This window comes from Callospermophilus lateralis, chromosome 10, assembly GCF_048772815.1.
Source record: "Callospermophilus lateralis isolate mCalLat2 chromosome 10, mCalLat2.hap1, whole genome shotgun sequence".
NCBI classification, from domain to species: Eukaryota; Metazoa; Chordata; class Mammalia; order Rodentia; family Sciuridae; genus Callospermophilus; species Callospermophilus lateralis.
Window position 1 is genome coordinate 75567043 of NC_135314.1, and position 19192 is coordinate 75586234.

Consider the following 19192-nt stretch of genomic DNA (forward strand, 5'->3'; position numbering starts at 1 on the left):
ATCAAAGATTATTAATACTTCAAAGGGACCTAGGATATATTCTGATCCAACTTTGTCTTTTCATGACAGCATCTTAAGCTCAGGGAAGATTAAAGACTTGTCCAAGTTAAAGACTTGTCCAAGCATACTGTGAGATTTACCTTATTAAATACAGAGAGCAATTTTGAATACTCTCATTCATTTCCTTCAAAACATCAAAATAGAGAATGAAAAAAGTGAACAAAAAGTCATTAAAACCATCATACAGGGTTGGGGCTGTAGCTCAGTGACAGAGTGTTTGCCTAGCATGTATGAAGCATTGGGTTCAATCCTTAGCACCACATAAAAAACTAAATAAATAAAGGCATGCTGACCATCCACAAATATAAAAAAATAAAATAAAAAACAAGACAAACAAACAGACCAAAAAAAAAAAAAAAAAAAATCAACCAGGGATTAGGGAGTATCTCAGTGATAAAGCACTTGCTTGGCATGCACAAGGCCCGGGACTTAATTCTTAACACAGCAAAAAATAAAATAAAATAAAATACAATAGCCCATAGGTTACAACTACACTCTTTTGGTAACTAAAAGTTAGAGGAAGCCAGGTGCAGTGGTGCATGCTTATGATCCCAGCAACTCAGGAGGCTGAGGCAATATCATTAAATTCAAAACCAGTCTAGGCAACTTAGAAAGGTCCTGCCTCAAAAAATAAAGTAAAATAAAATATAAAAAGTTGCAGATCTAGCTCAGCACTACAGTGCTTGTCTACCATGTCCTAGGCCCTGGGTTTAATCGCCAGTACCCCACACACACACCAAAAAAAAAAAAAAAAGCTGGAGGAAGGCAGAATGTGCATTTTGCATATGAGGGTGATTCACATTAAGTCAACAACAAACAAGAATAAAAACAAGACTCTGAATATTCAGGATTCTGATCTGGTAATCATGTTTCCATTCCAGAAAAAAACAAAAACAAATTAAAATGTTCAATTATCTTTAGTTCATTTGAATTCTCTTAGTATCTATTAGAGTAGTATCTGTCTACATCAACGTATTTAGTATAGTTGTTGCTAAAAGTGATTTCTCCCAGTAGCTCCAGAAGCTGAGGCAGGAGGATCCCAAGTCCAAAGCCAGCCTCAGCAAAAGCAAGGTGCTAAGCAATTCAGTGAGACCTTGTCTCTAAAAAAATATAAAATAAGGCTGGGGATGTGGTTTAGTGGTCAACTGCCCCTGAATTCAATCCCTGGTATACCAACCCCCATCCCCCAAAACCAAGTGATTTTTTAAAAAACACAGAGATAAGATATTGCTTCTAAGGTTTAATGAGTTTATTCTGATCTAAGTACTACTATCCAATGAATCAAAAATACAGAAAAGGCCTACATATGTTTTTCAAAGCTGTGATTTCATCTGTTGATTGCATGATACATTACCCTTCATTAAAAAGTACTATATTCTATGGGCTGGGTTTATAGCTCAGTGGTAGATTTGCCTGGCACATGTGAGGCCCTGGGTTTGCTCCTCAGCACCACATAAAAATAAATAAATAAAATAAAGGTATTGTGTCACTCTACAACTAAATATATTTATTTAAAAAGTGTTGGGGCTGGGGATGTGGCTCAAGTGGTAGCGCGCTCGCCTGGCATATGTGCCGCCCGGGTTCGATCCTCAGCACCACATACAAACAAAGATGTTGTGTCCGCCGAAAACTAAAAAATAAATATTAAAATTCTCTCTCTCTCTCTTTAAAAAAAATAAAATAAACAAAAAAAAAAGTGTTCATCTTTTAAAGTAAAGAGAAATTAATTGTTAATTAAGTAGCAACTATTATAAAAAAATAGCAACACTAAGTGTTAAAAAAAAAAAAAAAAAAACAACTAAACTCAGCCAGGCATGATTGTGCACACCTGTAAGTTGCAAGCACCTATTAGCACCAGCTGCTTAAGAGGATAAAGCAGGAGAATCACTTGAGCTCAGGAGCTGCACAACAAAACATAAGACCCCATATCAAACAAAAAAGACTCAAGTTCAGGTTTTGTTACTTTCAAACCTACTAATGTGTTTTTACTATATAACTAAAGCCACTAGCATGTCTGCTGGTTGAGCATGAAGGAAATTCTATCATGTGCACACAATGGTAAATAAGAATCTGAGCTACAATGATCACTTTCACATAAAACAAATCAGTCATAGAAACTAACAACAAAGCCAGGCATAGTGGGGTATTATTATAGTCCCAGCATTTGAAAAACTGAAGTTAAAAGATTGCTTGAGCCCAGAATTTGGAGACTAGCCTGGGCAACACACTGAGACTCTGTCACAATAAAAAGAAAGAGAGAAGATAGGATAAAAAAGAAAAGAACTATAAAAAACTCCATACTTTATTTTGGTACTCTAAAAGAATTCTTATCATAATAAAAACAATCTGTTATTCATATATTGGAAGCTAATTTGAAGTTAATCAGATGATATTTTCTTGTTTTTTGGGATACAATTTCAGAAATGACAGAAAACATGCTTACCTTCAAGGATATTAATTTGGATAAATCACCTATCTGGGGTATATTATTGTCTGATAAATCAAGGTGCTGTAGAGCTGTGCAGCTATTGATTTGTTCCATGGCCTATCACAAGAAAATTATCACATTACTTATTGCACTCAAAATCAAAAATTAAAATTATTCCATAGTTCCTGAAGCTGAAAGAGTTACCTACCATATCTTATTATTATTAGAAGCAGAGCAGCAAAGTTGAACAAGAGAAAGGGGAAGAGTGCTAACAAAATTTAATAAACTATCATGCTACAAATTTCCACTCTCACAATTCCTCTATGAATAGAGGACTAGCAAGCAGTTCATACCATCCTAGATATTTAGTCTGAAAAAACCGTAATAAATGAAAATTAATACAGAGCTTACAAGTTTAGAATGTAGCCAAACATCCTGGATTTAAATCCTCGCTCTGCAACTTCCTGGATGTATGACTTTAGGCAAGTTATTTAACTTCTCTATGCTTCAATTTCCTCATCTATACAATTGGTATCATAACTATACCTACCTTGTAGGCTGTGGTGAGATTGAATGACCTAAAGCAGATAAAGCACTAGGAGAATAACTAGCATAAATTGTTCAACAAAAGGCAGCTATTACTATCATTTAATCTAGTCCACTGAAAAGTAAGACAAAGAAACACTTATTAACTTATCCAAAATTATACAGTTTCTAAGTAGTGGAAGCAGGTCTAGAATCCCGATATTATGACTTTTAAAACAGTATATTCTCCATTGTACCATTAAATATTACTTAACACTTAATTCGGCGGACATAAACTCTGTCCTTACCATTATATTTGTTTGATTGACTTTTTTCCTAAATATAATATGGATTCTTGTTCTCATTTACAAGAATACTGCTTTGTGTGTTTAAAAATGAGATTTTTTTTTAAAACTTTATGTCGACAAACGTTATCCCTGGAGAATGGGAGTAATTTCATTTTTTTTTAAACTACTTATTTCTATACTGCTTCAATTTTTCTTTTTTATAGAAAATAGATCTATAATGAAAAAAAAAACTAAAAAACCTAATTACTAAAATTAAATACACAGTTTACCTTGAGATTATTTCCTGCCAAATTCAGCCATTCCAAATGTACTAGTTCCTTTAGCCCTTCCACATAGCCAATACTATTATGAGGCAAATTTAATACTCTCAATTGGGTCAGTTTGGCCACACCCATCATCCGAACAAGCCGATTATTAGCCACTGACAACTGTAGAAAGGAAACATATTATTATCATTATTCCCAGGAACAAACAAATATGTGTGTGTGTGTGTGTATGTTTATATGTGTCTATATGTGTATACATGTGTACATTATTTTCACATTACAGTGGTTTAAAACACACAAACCCAATTTGTACCTTTCACATATATCATCTAAATCTATTATTTGCAGTATTAGTTTTTTATTGTTGTTCCTAAGCAACAGAAAACACAGGTACAACTGAGTGATTAGACCTCCTTCAATCACTAAAGACCTTTTTTTTAAAATTTTTTTTTAGTTGTAAATGGACTCAATATCTTTATTTTTATGTGGTGCTAAGGATCAAGCCCACTGCCTCACATATGCAAGGCATGGCTCTACCACTGAGCTACAGTCCCAGTCTCTAAAGATATTTTTAACAAAGCAACAACTTGAGAATGTAAGCCCTGAGTCAAAACCTAGAATATAGAGAGACACATGACAGAGACCCAATAAACATTTCTTGGATGATGAATGGTTGAATAAACTCTTTACTCTCATTATTAGGTAAAAAGTTTATCTTTTTAAAAAAATTTTTTTTTTAGTTATTGATAGAACTTTATTTTTATTTACGCATATGTGGTGCTGAGAATCAAACCCAATGCCTCACACATGCTAGGCAAGGGCTCTTCTACTGAGCCACCATCCCAGCCCCTAAAAAGTTTATCTTAACACAGTATTTTACCAACATAAAATGTTTCCTCTCTTTAATAATGCTTCTTTCTCTAGTCTATTCTAAATGTAGCACATATGTGTTCATATTCAAGAGAAACTGTCATGTAAAAATTTAAGGCAACATTTACCGCTTTCCAGGCCTGCAGAGTTACTTTTTGTCAGGTTATTTTATTGCTTTATTTTGTTTAATAATAAATTAGTGCTATTTCACGGATAGCAACACCCACCTGTATTAATCGTTTGCATTTCTCTAGATTTTCCAATTTAATAATCTGATTTTTATCCAGAATCAAAGTGTGAATATCAGCTTCACAGGGTAAATTTGAACCTAACTTCTGTAGTCCCTGCCCTGACCAATTGACCACTGATCCTTGAAAAGAGAAGAAAATTTGTTAGAAAACACACAAAAAAAATATGACAGCTGAGCAGAGGGATGGAATTATACTAATAAAACCTCTATACAAGTTAGAAAAATACTACAGCATAATAAACATCAAAATTTTAAAGCTCCCACTATTGTGCCCCATCCACAAAAATGGAGTCCTAATTAGAATAAGATATATCCTATGTTTGTATAATTTTATCAAAATGGATTCTACTGTCATATATAAGTAAGAAGAATCAATAATTTTTTTTTAAAAATGTAAAGCTAAAGCAATCTTGAGTTCTAAATAACCACAGATTCAATAACTAATTTTTCCTCAGAAATATCAAATTACAACTAGATTTGTGATATTCAAGTTTCTATAATTCTTTGAAATTGTTCCCATTTAAGTATGAGCTATTACTTCCATATTTTGTACGTAAGTAACAATGGTATTTTTTTATGGAAATAAACGTTTGATAAATATCAACCTGCTTACAACCTAACTATAGGCCTATCTGTAAGTGCCCAAACTATTTGAAAACCAAAGCATAGTTCAGTTAATTCTATAAAATAGAATAATACACTTATTACATTAGTCTGATGCTGAGGAAAGCTCTTTAGGGTAACATAACAGACATTCAGATCCTGGCTCCACCAGTAAACCACTTTGGTATCCTAAGCAAGTTTCCGATGTCTCTTGAGCTCATTTTTTCTATTTCTGTAAAATGGGAATTTATCCTATAACACCTGCCTTATAAATGCTGTTTTACACACACACACACACACACACACACACACACACACGAGGTGAGCAAAGCATTCAGAAAATGGGCTCATAAAAAATCGCTCTATAACCGTTAACTGCTATTATCGTCAGTTAAATTGCCTTGGTGGGCTATGGAGGTGGAGATTTCTTAAGAAAAGCAACCATCAGAAGGGGCGGGGCCAGAGAAACTGCCAATTTCAAATTTCTACCTAGATTAGGACTACTGCGGGAAATAATCAGGCGTGATTGCTCTCCCGGCGGGTCTCAACATTTCCTATTACCTAAAGGCTTTTAGCATGTGAGGGGTCTTAAGCCCCTCTGGGAATGTTGTTGAAAGCTGTATGCTGTCCCAGGAAAGTGCAATCTCCTCACACTATTCCAAGAGATCGACAGACCTCTTAGAACCGTCTACCGACTCCTGCCCCAAGAATTTACGGCTCCCAGACAACCAGTCCCGGGTCTGAGTAGTGGAGACGAGCCTCGATCTCGGTCCAGCCAAGAATCCACAAGGCGGCTACCAGCCTCAGAGCCGTAACCAAAACAAAGGAGCCCAGGTCCGGCACTCCACAGGGGTATCTCCGGGCCACAAAACCACTTACACCTCGCGCTCTGCTCAGCAACGATCAAACCCGACCCAGGATGCAGAACGAGGGGTAGAGAACTGTGGGCTCTGGATCACCCCTAGATTTTTATCACGGCCAGTGGCCATTTCCAAGGGTTCCAAGTCAGTCTACGGAGAAGAGTCTGAGGAAATGTTTCCTGAACGTTCTTAGAACCGAGGGGGAACACGGACGCGTGAAGCAAAACAGATAGATTCTGCCAATTCCCTTTAGGCATTCCCGAATTCAAACTAAACGTTTAAGAAAGGTCACAGCAACCCGAAGCCCACCGCCCAGCCAGGCTTGGGAGCGCGGGACGCGGACGACTGGCGTCGCGAAGGCTCCTGGGGACTGAAGTCCCCAGTACAGCCCTCGCCGCGCCGCTGCGGAGCGGGACAGCGCACCGGGACTACAACTCCCAGAAGGCAGCGCGCCTGCGCGTCGCCCACAGCTCCGCATCAAAAGAACTGGTCCAGAACTGCATCTCTAAACCCAGGCTTCTCCTCTCTACTAGGCATCTGTTTAATTCGGCTGGGTGGAGTAAACTTTGGGATTCTGGGGTAGGGATCGCCTTACCTTCTCCGGGAGGCAAAGTCGCATCAGCGCGTGCTACAGCCATACTTGCCGCTTGCTAATAACACCAGGCAACCGTCCTCCAGCCGCTCAGTGGAGCTTGTGGTCTGCAGGAAAGAGCCGGAAACTACAACTCCCAGGATGCACGGCACCCAGACGGCTCAATTGGCTGCCTAATGATGTGAACCCGAGCTAAGATCTGAGCGGTAGTGAGCTCAGGGACCCTAGTCAACTGCCTTATTTGACGGGTAAGCAAATGGCATTGTTAGATGATCGTTTCACACCCTGCCCAGGTGTTTGCGAAATTTGAAGCTTTTATCATAGGATGATTATAAGGATGCTCCTTACTGAGGACCGAATTTGGGAGCTGATTGCTAGAAGTCTCAGTGAAGGCTGCCCCTTCTTGTGACAATTCTGAATAAGTTTAAAGATCTCAATCAACTCAGTCATAGGAATAACTTGGCGATCTTGTTGAGTCAAAACGGATGGATACGTTTATATGAAATTTTAGTTAAAAGTGTTTAAAGCATTCCGAAAGAGAAACTGTTACACATTGCTTTTAAGCAGTTGTTCTTGCATAGTTGGCAGAACTTCTGACCTGGGAGTATATTTAATAAGCGTGAGCTCATAATTTTTTTTTCCAGATAATTCAAAAGAAGTTTAACATATAGTTTCCAAACTCAGGAATTACATTATCTAATTGAAGGAGAGTAGGCTTACATTTTTTATATACCTATTACATACTAAATGGTGTAATTTTAAGTATGAACTTAATATTTCAGAAAATGGAGAAATAAAGGTAAATTATAATCTTCAGGAATGACTTGATTGGGGAAGCAAAATGGAGCTACTTTACTACTTTAAAATAGACTTTAAAACAGTTCAGAAGTAGAAAGTGAAAAGACATTAGCACAGGCTGCATGCAGGTGAAGGGTGCTAAAGAAGTTGTGCTCACAGGAAGTGAAAAAATAATCTGATACCAAATTTGTATACCAAATATACAAAGGGAACTTCTGCTTTCTTTTACCAACTCTCCCATTTTATACTGAACTCCCCTCTTTCTGAAATGGTTCTCCAGTCTCTGATAATTTGGGAAAAATCGAGTAACTCAAGCTTCTAGATTTTAAGGCATTTGATTCTGTAAGGACTCCCTCCTTCCCAGGTTCTACTACCTCTGGCTTCATTTGCCTTAGCTTTTTTCTATTTCCCACGGGATTAGTCTGAACCTGGATCTGAAGAGGCAATGAGAAGGAGTATTCTTATTCCTTTAATCAAGAGACCCATTTCCTAGAGAACACAGTCTTATTATATGTGTAAGAACAGCAAATATGAATATTGCCTGTTGTCTGTGTCAACTAAAATAAAAAACAACCAAAGAGAGATTCTCCAATGAATTTACTTGGGAATAGAACAGCCCTCTGATGGGAATGTGTATACCATAGTAAACTATGGGAATATTTGAAAGGGAGGGGAAACCTGAATAAACCACCCACTCTTAGTTACTGATTAAACCTCCTAGACCTAACCCTCCACCTTCTCATAGTTAACCTCCAGTCACTTTTCCCTGTACCTGCTCATACATATCTCAAACCATGTCTTCCTGGAAGTAGACTTGAGACTTGCTCTCCTGGCTGTACACACTTGGCCACATTGTGACAAAACATGTTCTCTTCTGCAAAATTAGACATTTCAGTGAGTGGCCTACTGCATGGCATGCAAAATGGGCCTGATTTACTAACATATTCTAGTAAGTTGAGGGAAGGGAATTGTTTTTGTTGTTTTATTTTTGCTTTTGTTTTTTTGGTTTTGTGGATCTGGGGATCAAACCCAAGGCTTCACATGCTAGGCAAAGTGCTCTATCACTGAGCAACATGCATCCCTAAGCCAAGGGAATGTTTTTAAAGACAAAAATGAAGATTGTATCAGATATTTTGAAACAATCTGAGTCACAAAGGTAAATTTTAAAAAGTGGAGTCAGTCCAAGGTGAACAGTTACTGGGCAGATGTTCTTGTAAAAGTGGTTTGTTTGTTGTTGTTGTTTTTTTTTTTTTTTGGTTTGTTGGTTTTTGTGTATGGTTATGGTGGCTTTTGTGCAAGTTTGTGGCTCTGCCAGAATCTCTTATGATAATTATTATAATAGAATCATGAGGAAGAAATCCTTCCTTCATAATTCTCCAGCTTTATTTATGGTTGTTGTTAGGGTTGACAAAAGTGACTCCCTTTTTATTCTGACAAGGGTCACATTTCTTTCACACCTGAAATGAGCCAGGATGATAGAAAAGACTATCTATCTAGTTTAGGGAGGAACAAAATGTTGACAGTAATGACTTGGGAGGGAATTCTGGAAGTTTAGAGAGTACTTCAGAATCACAGATTTCTGCAAATTTACAGCAAGAACTTGTTGGAAACTGTGTATAAATTATGGGTTTGTTTGAGTATCATAAGGCAGGGAGCCTATTTTTCTGGGAACTCCTGGGTGAAATTCCCCCATCCAAGAAAGCCCAGATCATGCTGGTACCCTGACTTAGCTCACAGCCCTAGGTTCAAATGCAGCTGCCTAGAGATGGTGGAACCTGCCAAGCCCCAACTTGTTCTCCCCATTTTTATCCTGTTTTTCTCAAGAAGCCTACCACACTGAAACCTATCTGACATAGTTCCCCTTAAAAAAAAGGATTTGGGCCTTTTTCCCTTGTTCAGTTCCAGTTCCTATCAGGGCTGGAAGACCCACCAATGCCCTGCCTTTATAACTATTTCTGCCTATTGTCTTCTGTTCCTTTTTGATTATTTTCAGACTCTTTATTTTCCTGGCCAGTTCATAGCTCCAAACAGGAATCTGCTCTCCCGGGGTACTGGTAACCCCAACAAGAACCAAAATAAAGTTTTAACTGGTTTACCTGCCCTAGGATCCTAATGGCAGAAGCATAGTCATGGCTCTTAAAAAGTCCAGATGTTCCTGGGCAAGGTCTCACATGCAGAAATGACTCAGCAACCCTTCAATCATAGCACAGAAATTCTTTTGTGCTTCAGATACAGATTTTATGTCCAAAATCAAATGGCTACCCATTTAACTAAATTAACTCATTTTCTATATATTTAACCCTACAAATTCTGAAAAAATTGGAGCTTTCTACTAATTAAAACTGTGAGCCTCTCAGCAAGATAGTATTTCTTTGGCAGGCCCAGGGTCTACAAGAAACATTTTTGTTTCTATCAACCCAGTATACCTGATTGCCAACAGACAATTGCCCTGACTCATCTTTGCTGGCTCTAATTCATCTGCCAACCATACTGGCATGAACCAAGTAAAACAACGCCTTTTATTGAATTAATCCCGTTCTCAAAAGCTCCCACTTGAAAGTCAACTTTCAAAGGTCACCTATAAACTACTGGCCTCACTCTGCTTCCCACCTTTCAATCCACTAGTTTTTGGTTTTTTTTGTTTTTTTTTTTTGGTGTTTTTAAGTAAGGGATTGACACAATGGAGCTTGTGTTTTAGAAAAGTTACACTGCTCATATAACAAGGCTAAACTGAAATGTAGATCTGCAGCAGGAAGGAGATTGTTGTAATAGTGGATTTCTGGAGAGTATTATATAGTTTAGACAACGCAAAGTACTAAGTAGATAAAAAACTGGAACAACATTAGTACAATTTACCTTGACAAAACGAAGGTAGTTTTCTAATTATCTTTTAGAGAAATAAACATAATAGTTTTTAAGTTTTCAAGTTTTAAAACTGTTATTAATATAATGAATTGTAATACTGTAAAGATTTTAAAAATATGCCGATATTTTTTTACAATAAAAAAGTCATTAGCCTGGCACAGTGGCCCATGGCTATAATTCCAGTTACTCAGAAGGGTAAGACCATAGGATTGAAAGTTCAAGTCCAGCTTTGGCAATTTAATAAGACCCTGTCTCAAAGTGTGAGTGTAGCTCAGTGGTAAAGTACCACTGGATTGAATTCCCAATATCTCACACATACACACACAACACACACACACACACACACACACACACACACACGAATCTTTATTCAAAGATTTAGGTACATTAAATTAAATATGCCCTTTCTTGGTTATTATTCATTGGTAGACCTTTAAGGTCTTGCAACCTTATTTATGAACCATAACAAGGAAGGAGATTGCTACAATGAAATATCCACTTAAAAGTTATCTAGAAGCCCCAAATGAGCATTAACTTTCTTTATTATCTATTATCATTATTTATCTCCTGCTTTATGCTAGGCTTTGTGATAACTACTTTATATGTTAGTAATGTTTCTCCTAATTTCATATATTTTTATGTGTAACCTATTTACGTATAGAAATAGGTTATATTATAGAAATATGTAATGTTTCTCCTAATCTTGGACTTGTAATTTAAATTGTGCTTTGCCTTCTGAAAAATAGCAATGATAATTTCCAAACTATTATCACCACCATGATAATTCAATTAAAAATCTTAGAGACCCAAAACAGTAAATAATTACTGCCTCAATAAAAGGCAATAATTTTTTAAAATTATTATTGCTAAGAGGTGGCACTTTGCAGTAAAAAAAAAAAAAAGTATAGATTTTATGAAATTTTCAGTTTTCTAAGTCATATTTTTAAAAAGTAAAAAGAAACATTGTTTTATTTAACCCAATATACCAAAAAATATTCTCCTTTCAACATATGCATGTTTAAAACTTAATGTTTTTACATTCTTGTTTTGGGTTTTTATTCTGTTTTTTCTTGGTTCTATGTAAATACTGGGGATTGAACCCAGGGATGCTGTACCACTGAGCTAAATCCCAGAAGTTTGTTTTGCTTTGTTTACTTTGAGAAAGGGTCTCATTAAATTGCCAAGGTTGGCTTCAAATTTGCAATCCTTCTGTCTCATCCTCCCAAGTCACTGCAATTACAAGCCTATGCCACTGTGCTTAGCTACATTCTTGTTTTTAATTATGTCTTTAAAATTCAAAGTATATTTTACAGGGCTGGGGATGTGGCTCAAGCGGTAGCGCGCTCGCCTGGCATGCGTGCGGCCCGGGTTCGATCCTCAGCACCACATACAAACAAAGATTTCTGTCTGCTGAAAACTAAAAATAAATAAATAAATTAAAAAAAAAAAAAGTATATTTTACATTTACAACATGTCTCGGTGAGGACAAGCCACATTTTAAATGCTCATTAGCTTACATGTGGCTAGAAGCCTACTGTATAAGAAAATGCAGCTCTAAGGGGGTGATTTCACCTTGTATTTTACACATTATTTTGTGTTCTTGGATGTTTAAGAAATCATTTATTGTTCATACAATCAGAAAAACAATAAAAACAAGAGTCAATTGTTCTAAATTCAGAATTATGCTTTTATTATTTTAACAGGAGTTACACACATGATCGTTAACCCCAAAGAGTAGAAAGGGTTATGCGCTGATAGTTTCATGTGTGTTGTCTGTACACTTGTCTAAAAGAAGAGTTGTAGCTCTTTGAAATTATGATCTTGCAGACATAGTCTCTAAATCAAAAGGAAATTTAGAGCCAAAGTAAAAGAATTTCAACAATAAAATTCTACAGTACTATTTTAACCCAGGGACTGGCAATGGCTATTCCATTATATTATAAGGAGGTTCCAGCTGAGTTTCTGGCCAGAGATTGATGGACAAATAGGAAGCTCTGTCAAGGACAGGAAAACAAAACAGGTTAGGGACCAGTGAATGATGGCCTCCACCACTCCTCTAGATGTGAGCAGGTTACCCATTCTTCCCCAAACAATGAAATTTCAGGAGGGTGGACAAAACACTCTTAATCCTAAACAGAATGCATGCCTAGGGCCCAAAATAATGATTATAGAAGAATTAGCCATCTCAAGATGAGATTCTAAAATATTTTTCCCCAATATATTAGTAAGATATGAGAAAAATAATAGGTGAAATTTAAGTGGATTTCAAGAACAAAGCCACTGTGTTGTTTGTCAGGTGTCTTTTTTTTAGTTGTAGATGGACACAATACCTTTATTTTATTTATTTATTTTTATGTGGTGCTGAGGATTGAACCCAGTGCCTCACATATGCTAAGCAAGTGCTCTACCACTGAGCTACAACCCCAGCCCTTGTCTGGTGTCTTTATCTACTTAGATAAGGAAGTTTTCGTGTTGTTGTTCTAAAGTAATAAAGGAATCTGTGATGTTTTAATTTCATCCCTTTGACACTTTTTGTAAAAATATAGTAAAATAATACAAGTGATCCAATTAAAAACTAAGTGAAAGTTTTAGAGCCAGCAAGGTAGTGCAAGCCTCTAATCCCAATGGCCCAGGAGGTTGGCGTGGAGGATCACAACTTTAAAGCCAGCTTCAGCAATTAAGCAAGTTAGACTGTCTCAAAAAAAAAAAAAAAAAAAAAAAAAAATGACAGAGAATGTGGTCTCAAAAAAACAGGAAGAAAAAAGAAAGGAAAATTAAGTGAAATTTTTTTTTAAAATTATGTTTTTTTTCTTTTGTTTTTGGGTATCAGAGGCACTTTACCACTGCACTTTTTTAGTTTTTATTTTGAGACAATGTTTCACTGAATTGCTTAGGGCCTCACTGAATTGCTGAGGGTTTCCTGGAATCTGTGATTCTCCTGCCTTAGCCTCCCTAACCGCTGGATTACAGGTGCAAAAGTTGTAATCTTTTTTGTTTTTTTTTTTTTTTTTGGGGGGGGGGTTGGACAGTGTAGGGGTACCAGGTTTGGAACTCATGGGCACTTGGCCACTGAGCCACATCCCCAGCCTTATTTTTGTATTTTATTTAGAGACAGGGTCTCACTGAGTTGCTTTAGCACCTCAATTAGTTGCTGAAGCTGGCTGTGAACTTGTTACAGGCATGTGCCACCAAGCCCAGCAAATTCTAGTCTTTTAAAAAGTCTCAAAATCTTCCAGCTGTAAATTAAACTTATGAGAAGTTATGCCTGGCACAGTGATACATGGCTGTATCCCTCTCCTAAGATTCTGAGGCAGAAGGATCACAAGTTCCAGGTTAGCCTGAGTAACTTAGTGAGACCTTCGGCAACTGAGCAAGAGCCTGTCTCAAAATTAAAATAAATAAATATATATATATAATATCACACTGGAGATATAGTTATGTGGTAAAGTATCTTTGGGTTCAATTCCCAGTACCAAAAAAAAAAAAAGTAAAGTAAGTGTGATGGTTCATTTATATATCAACTTGGCAGGGCCACAGTACCCAGATATGTTGTTAAATATTATTTGGGATGTCTCAGTGGGAGTATTTTTGGATCAGATTAACATGTTAATTCATGGACTTTGGAGTAAAGCAGACTGTCTCCATAATAAGGGTAGGTCTCATTTAATCAGCTGAAGGTCTGAATAGAAGAGAAGATTGCCCTCCCCTGAGCAGGAGGAAATTCTGCAGCAAACAGCTTTAGAATTTGAACCACATACAGCATTAGTTCATTTTCAGATCTTTAGACTATCCACCTACCCTGAAAATTTTATATTTGTCATCCTCCAAAATCATGTGAGCCAATTCTCTAAAATCAATCATACATACAATCACATTACTTAACAACAAGGCTGTGTTCCAAGAAATGTATTGTTAGGTGATTCTGTTGCTAACAAACATTATAGAGTGTATTTATATAAACCCATATAGTACAACCTACTACACATCTAGGTTTTATGGCATAGCCTTTTCCTTTTAGGCTATAAACTAGTACAGCATGAATACTTTAGGCAATTGTAACACAATGGCATTTGTGTATCTAAACATAGAAATATACAGTAAAAATGGTACATTAAAAAAAAAAGGAAACAAAAAGGTATATCTGTTTAGAGCACATACCATGAATGGAACTAGTAAGACTAGAAGTTGCTCTGGGTGAGTGAGTGGTGAACAAATATGAAGTCTTAGGATATTATTGTATATCATTATAGACTTATAAACACTAAATTTAGGCTACAATAAATTTAATTTTTTTTCTTGGTTAGGCATTGGGTGCAAATCTTTAAATCCATCAACTTGAGAGTTTGAGGCAGGAGGATCATAAATTTGAGCCAGTATGGGCAACTTAGCAAGACCTATCTCAAAATAAAAATGAAAAATAAAAAGGCTGGGGATGTAGCTCAGTGGTACAGTGCCCCTAGATTCAATCCCCTGGAAAAAAAAGAAGAAAAGAGAAAGAAAAAAGTTCTCCAATAAATTAACTTTAGCTTCCTGTTTATTTTATAAACTTTTTTTGGCTACTGAGGATTGAACTCAGGGGTGTTTTAACACTAAGTACATCTCTAGTCCTTTTTATTTTTATTTTGAGACAGGTTCTCATTAAGTTGCTGAGAGTGGTCTTGAATTACTGTCAAAGCTCATTTATTTCTGTTTATTCAATGAGTCAGTGTTTTAATGGACTGAAGAAACAGACTTATGGAGGCTAATTCACAAATAGCTACATAAAATAGGCAAGAATATATATTTTTTCCACATATTTATTTATTTATTTATTTTTATTTGATGCCGAGGATCGAATGCAGTGCCTCAGTTGTGCTAGGCAAGTGCTCTACCACTGAACCACAACTCCAGCCCAAGAATATTTTTAAAAGGCTTGGTTTCACTGATTTTCATGCCTAATGAAAATGAGGGCATTTAAGTTCTATATTTTTAATTGATACACTGGAAAGAATTTGAATCTACTATGTATTATTGAATGAGCAATATCAATAATAAATTTCATTCACTCTCATGAACATAACTTGTCAGCCCATGAATTTTTATCAAAATAGCAGTAGAATATCCTGATTTAACCTGTTACAGCAATGATGTTTTATCATAATTTTTTTTAAAAAAAGCTCAAGGCCAAGACTGAAATTTTTCTAAATGAAGACTCTCTCAATCATTTTATGGAACACTGAGTGACATGGGAATTAATTCTTGGAAGTTTGTTAATTCTGATCATTTGATAATACTTTTTAATCACACACACAAAAAATACATTGCTACAAAATAAAAAGCAAGATCTCTATCCTCACAGAAGTTTAATTTTACCAATATTTATTTTTTAGTTGTAATTAAAGTGTTGTGGAAATTATTTTTCTTTCTTGTATTATAAGTACCTATGCTATATCTTCAATTCTGCCTTTTAGCCCATGAAAGCTAATATATTTGCTCTCTATTCCTTTACTGGAAAAGCTTGCCAACCTTTATTCTAGCAAAATCTAAGTAAAATCTAAGTAAGACGTTAATCAGTGAGGAGGAAGAAAGTTTTCCAGTTAAAAAGACAACTTGAGCACATAATAAAATCAATAGAGTAAGCAAGACATGGTGACACATGCCTCAAATATCAGCAACTCAGGGAAACTGAGGCAAGAAGATTATAAATCCAGCCTTAGCAACTAAATTGAAAAAAAAAAAAAAGGACTGGGGATGTAGCTCAGTGGTAAAATACTCCTAGGATAAATCCCCAGTACCCATCCCTGCAAATTCATAGAGTATGTGAAAAATAGTAAACAATTATTATGTATCAAATCACATAAAAAACATGCTTTGTTAGTTTTTGTTTTGTTTTGTTTTTGGTACCAGGGATTGAACCCAGGGTTACTTAACCACTGAGCAACATCTCCAGTCCTTTTAAATATTTTATTTAAATACAGGGGCTTGCTAAATTGCCGAGGCTAGCTTTGAACTCCTGATCCCCTTGAGCAACTGGGATTACAGGCAGATGCCATCAGGCCCTGCTTGGGTTTGTTTTTTTTCAAACGATCAGAAATACTACACTTTGCCACAAGAGGGCTCCCTTTATTTAGTTTCCCAAAATATGAAAAATTTCAAATGGAAAATTGGGAAGAATTTCACAGTGAACACTATACCTACCATTCAGCCTGTTGTCAACATTTTATTATATTTGTCACATATCTATCCATTTATCCACCATGTTTTTAATGTAAATATACCTATCTTTAAACACTTAAGCATGTATTACACTAGTGCTAAATGCCTCTTTACTAGTTTCTTCTGTTGCAATAAAGTTCATATACCATGAAGTGTTTAAATATTGAATATTCTGATTTTTGACAAGCTGAAATTAATTCATGAAAATATACATTACCATTAACATAGTAAGTTCCCTCCTTCCCAGTTACTCTTTTCCTTGCCCAGTCAGAGTCAAGCACACTCTGATTTTTCTCCCACTAAAGGTTAGTTTTGTACAATGTAGAACTTGATATATATATACAGAGGTACACAGTATTTACTTTTTTATGTAAGGCTTTTGATGAACATAATGTTTGATACTCATCAGTGTTGATATATAAATCAATAATTCATTACTGAGTATATTAAATAAAGGTATGTTATAGTTTGTTTACATATTTATCTGTAATGGACACCTAGACTGTTTTCTATATTTCTGTATTATGGATAAAAATGTTATATTATGGATGTTATTATTATGGATAAATATGTTATAAACATTCTTGTATGAAGTTGTTCTTTTAAACTATTTGGGGGAGAGTAACTGTAGCTCAATGGTAGAGTGCTTACCTAGCATGTACAAGGTCCTGGGTTCAAACCCCAGCACTGAAAATACATAAATAAGCAAAAAAATTTTTTGTGTGTGTGGGGCTAGCGATGAGCCAAGGGCCTAACAATGCTAAGCACTCTGTCACTAAGCTATATTCTCAGTCCCTTAAAATGATTTATTTATTTATTGTAGTTGTAGATGGACAATATGCATTTATTTTATTTGTTTTATTTTTATGTGGTGCGGAAGATCTCACCCAGTGCCTCACATGTGCTAGGCAGGCGCTGGGCCACAGAGCTACAATCACAGCCCCTAAAATGCTTTTTTAAAAAAATATATATTTATTTATTTTTTAGTTATAGGTGGACAAAATGTCTTTATTTTACTTTATGTGGTGCTGAGGATAGAACCAGGAGCCTCGCACGTACTAGGCGAGCGCTCTACTGCTGAGCCACAACCCCAGCCCTAATATGCTTTTTTAAATTAAAAATAATACAAATGTTGCTTATTCCATTTTTCAGGACTGTGGGACTTCAAGTTTTCAATCCCAAGGCACATCATAATTGAAAATTATCATGGAAAGTGTTTAAAAGAGTATATAAGAATATAGAGACTATTTTGATGAGTCTTGATACCCAACAACCAACTTTAACCATTACCCATGCCTGGACAACGATTTTTTCAGATATGCCCTTTTCTACTAACACCTCCCTCAGATTATTTTAAGGCAAATTCCAGCTATCACATTATATAATCTTTAAATATTTAGTATATATCTCTAAAAATAAGAGTTTTTAAAAAGTACATAACACAGTATGGTTTTAACATCTAAAAAATAATAGTAAATCTTTTTTAAAAAAGAATTTTTAGTTGTCAATTGATCTTTATTTTACTTATTTATTTTTTTAAATATTTATTTTTTTAGTTGTAATTGGACACAATACCTTTAGAGGATGGAACCCAGGGCCTTGTATGTGCTAGGCAAGCGTTCTACCACTGACCCAAAATCCCAGCCCCTATTTTATTTATTTATATGTGGTGCTGAGAACCAAACCCAGTGCCTCACACATGCTAGGCAAATGCTCCACTACTGAGCCACACCCTCAGCCTTGGTAGTAAATCTTCATAAAAAAATCCAAGCAGGCCCAGTCCAGTGGTACAGGCCTCTAATCCCAGTGGCTAGGGAGGCTGAGACAGGAGGATCACAAGTTCAAAGGAGCCTCAGCAAAAAGCAAGGAAATAAACAACTCAGTGAGATCTTTTCTCTAAATAAAATGCAAATAGGGACTGGGAATGTGGCTCAAGTGGTAGCGCTCTTGCCTGGCGTGCGTGTGGCTGGGGTTCGATCCTCAGCACCACATACAAACAAAGATGTTGTGTCCACCGAGAACTAAAAAATAAATATTAAAAAAAATTCTCTCTCCCTCTCTCCCCACTCTCTCTTTTAAAAAAAAAATAAATAAAAATAAAATGCAAATAATAGGGCTGGGGATGTGGCTCAGTGGTCGAGTATCTCTGAGTTCGATCCCTAGTACCCCTCAAAAAAGAATCCAAGTAGTATTCTAATTACCCCGTAATCTGTCTAGCTTGTTTGTTCAAATCAGGGATTAAATAAAATCCATACATTGCAATTAGTTAGTGACAAGGCTCATAAATTTCTTTTCAGGCAGAACCAGCTTCAATTAACACAAGCACTATAGTTGCACAAGGCACCAAACTAAGGAGAGGTCCATACCTTAGTATAATACTCTGCAGCTGCTACCTTGAAAGTCTTAACTTTATCTTTGATTTTGTTTTGTAAGTGAAGTACAATGAGATAATAGAGAATAGTACCTTGGGTTTGGTGCCTCTGCTCACATGCAGCAGTTCCATGATGCTCCCTGCTGCCATGACTGCATCCCTTGTCCCCCAAGTGGGCAAACAACTTGATTTGATGATTCA

The 19192-nt window shown here is 36.1% G+C and overlaps 1 protein-coding gene across 3 annotated transcripts in view; it reads right to left on the reverse strand.

Moving 5' to 3' along the window:
* Cep97 (centrosomal protein 97) overlaps positions 1-6868 on the reverse strand; it is a 33828-nt gene extending 26960 nt beyond the window's left edge. For 2 of the 3 annotated variants that reach the window (XM_076868031.1, XM_076868029.1), the window contains exons 1-4: positions 6766-6868; positions 4685-4827; positions 3591-3749; positions 2504-2605 (exon numbers count right to left, since the gene is read on the reverse strand). In XM_076868031.1, the coding sequence (XP_076724146.1) occupies positions 2504-2605; positions 3591-3749; positions 4685-4827; positions 6766-6808 (447 nt within the window). In that variant the 5' untranslated portion in view covers positions 6809-6868. The remainder of the gene's footprint in view (positions 1-2503; positions 2606-3590; positions 3750-4684; positions 4828-6765) is intronic. The other variant, XM_076868030.1, reaches the window with a different exon arrangement.
* Positions 6869-19192: the final 12324 nt, after the last annotated feature.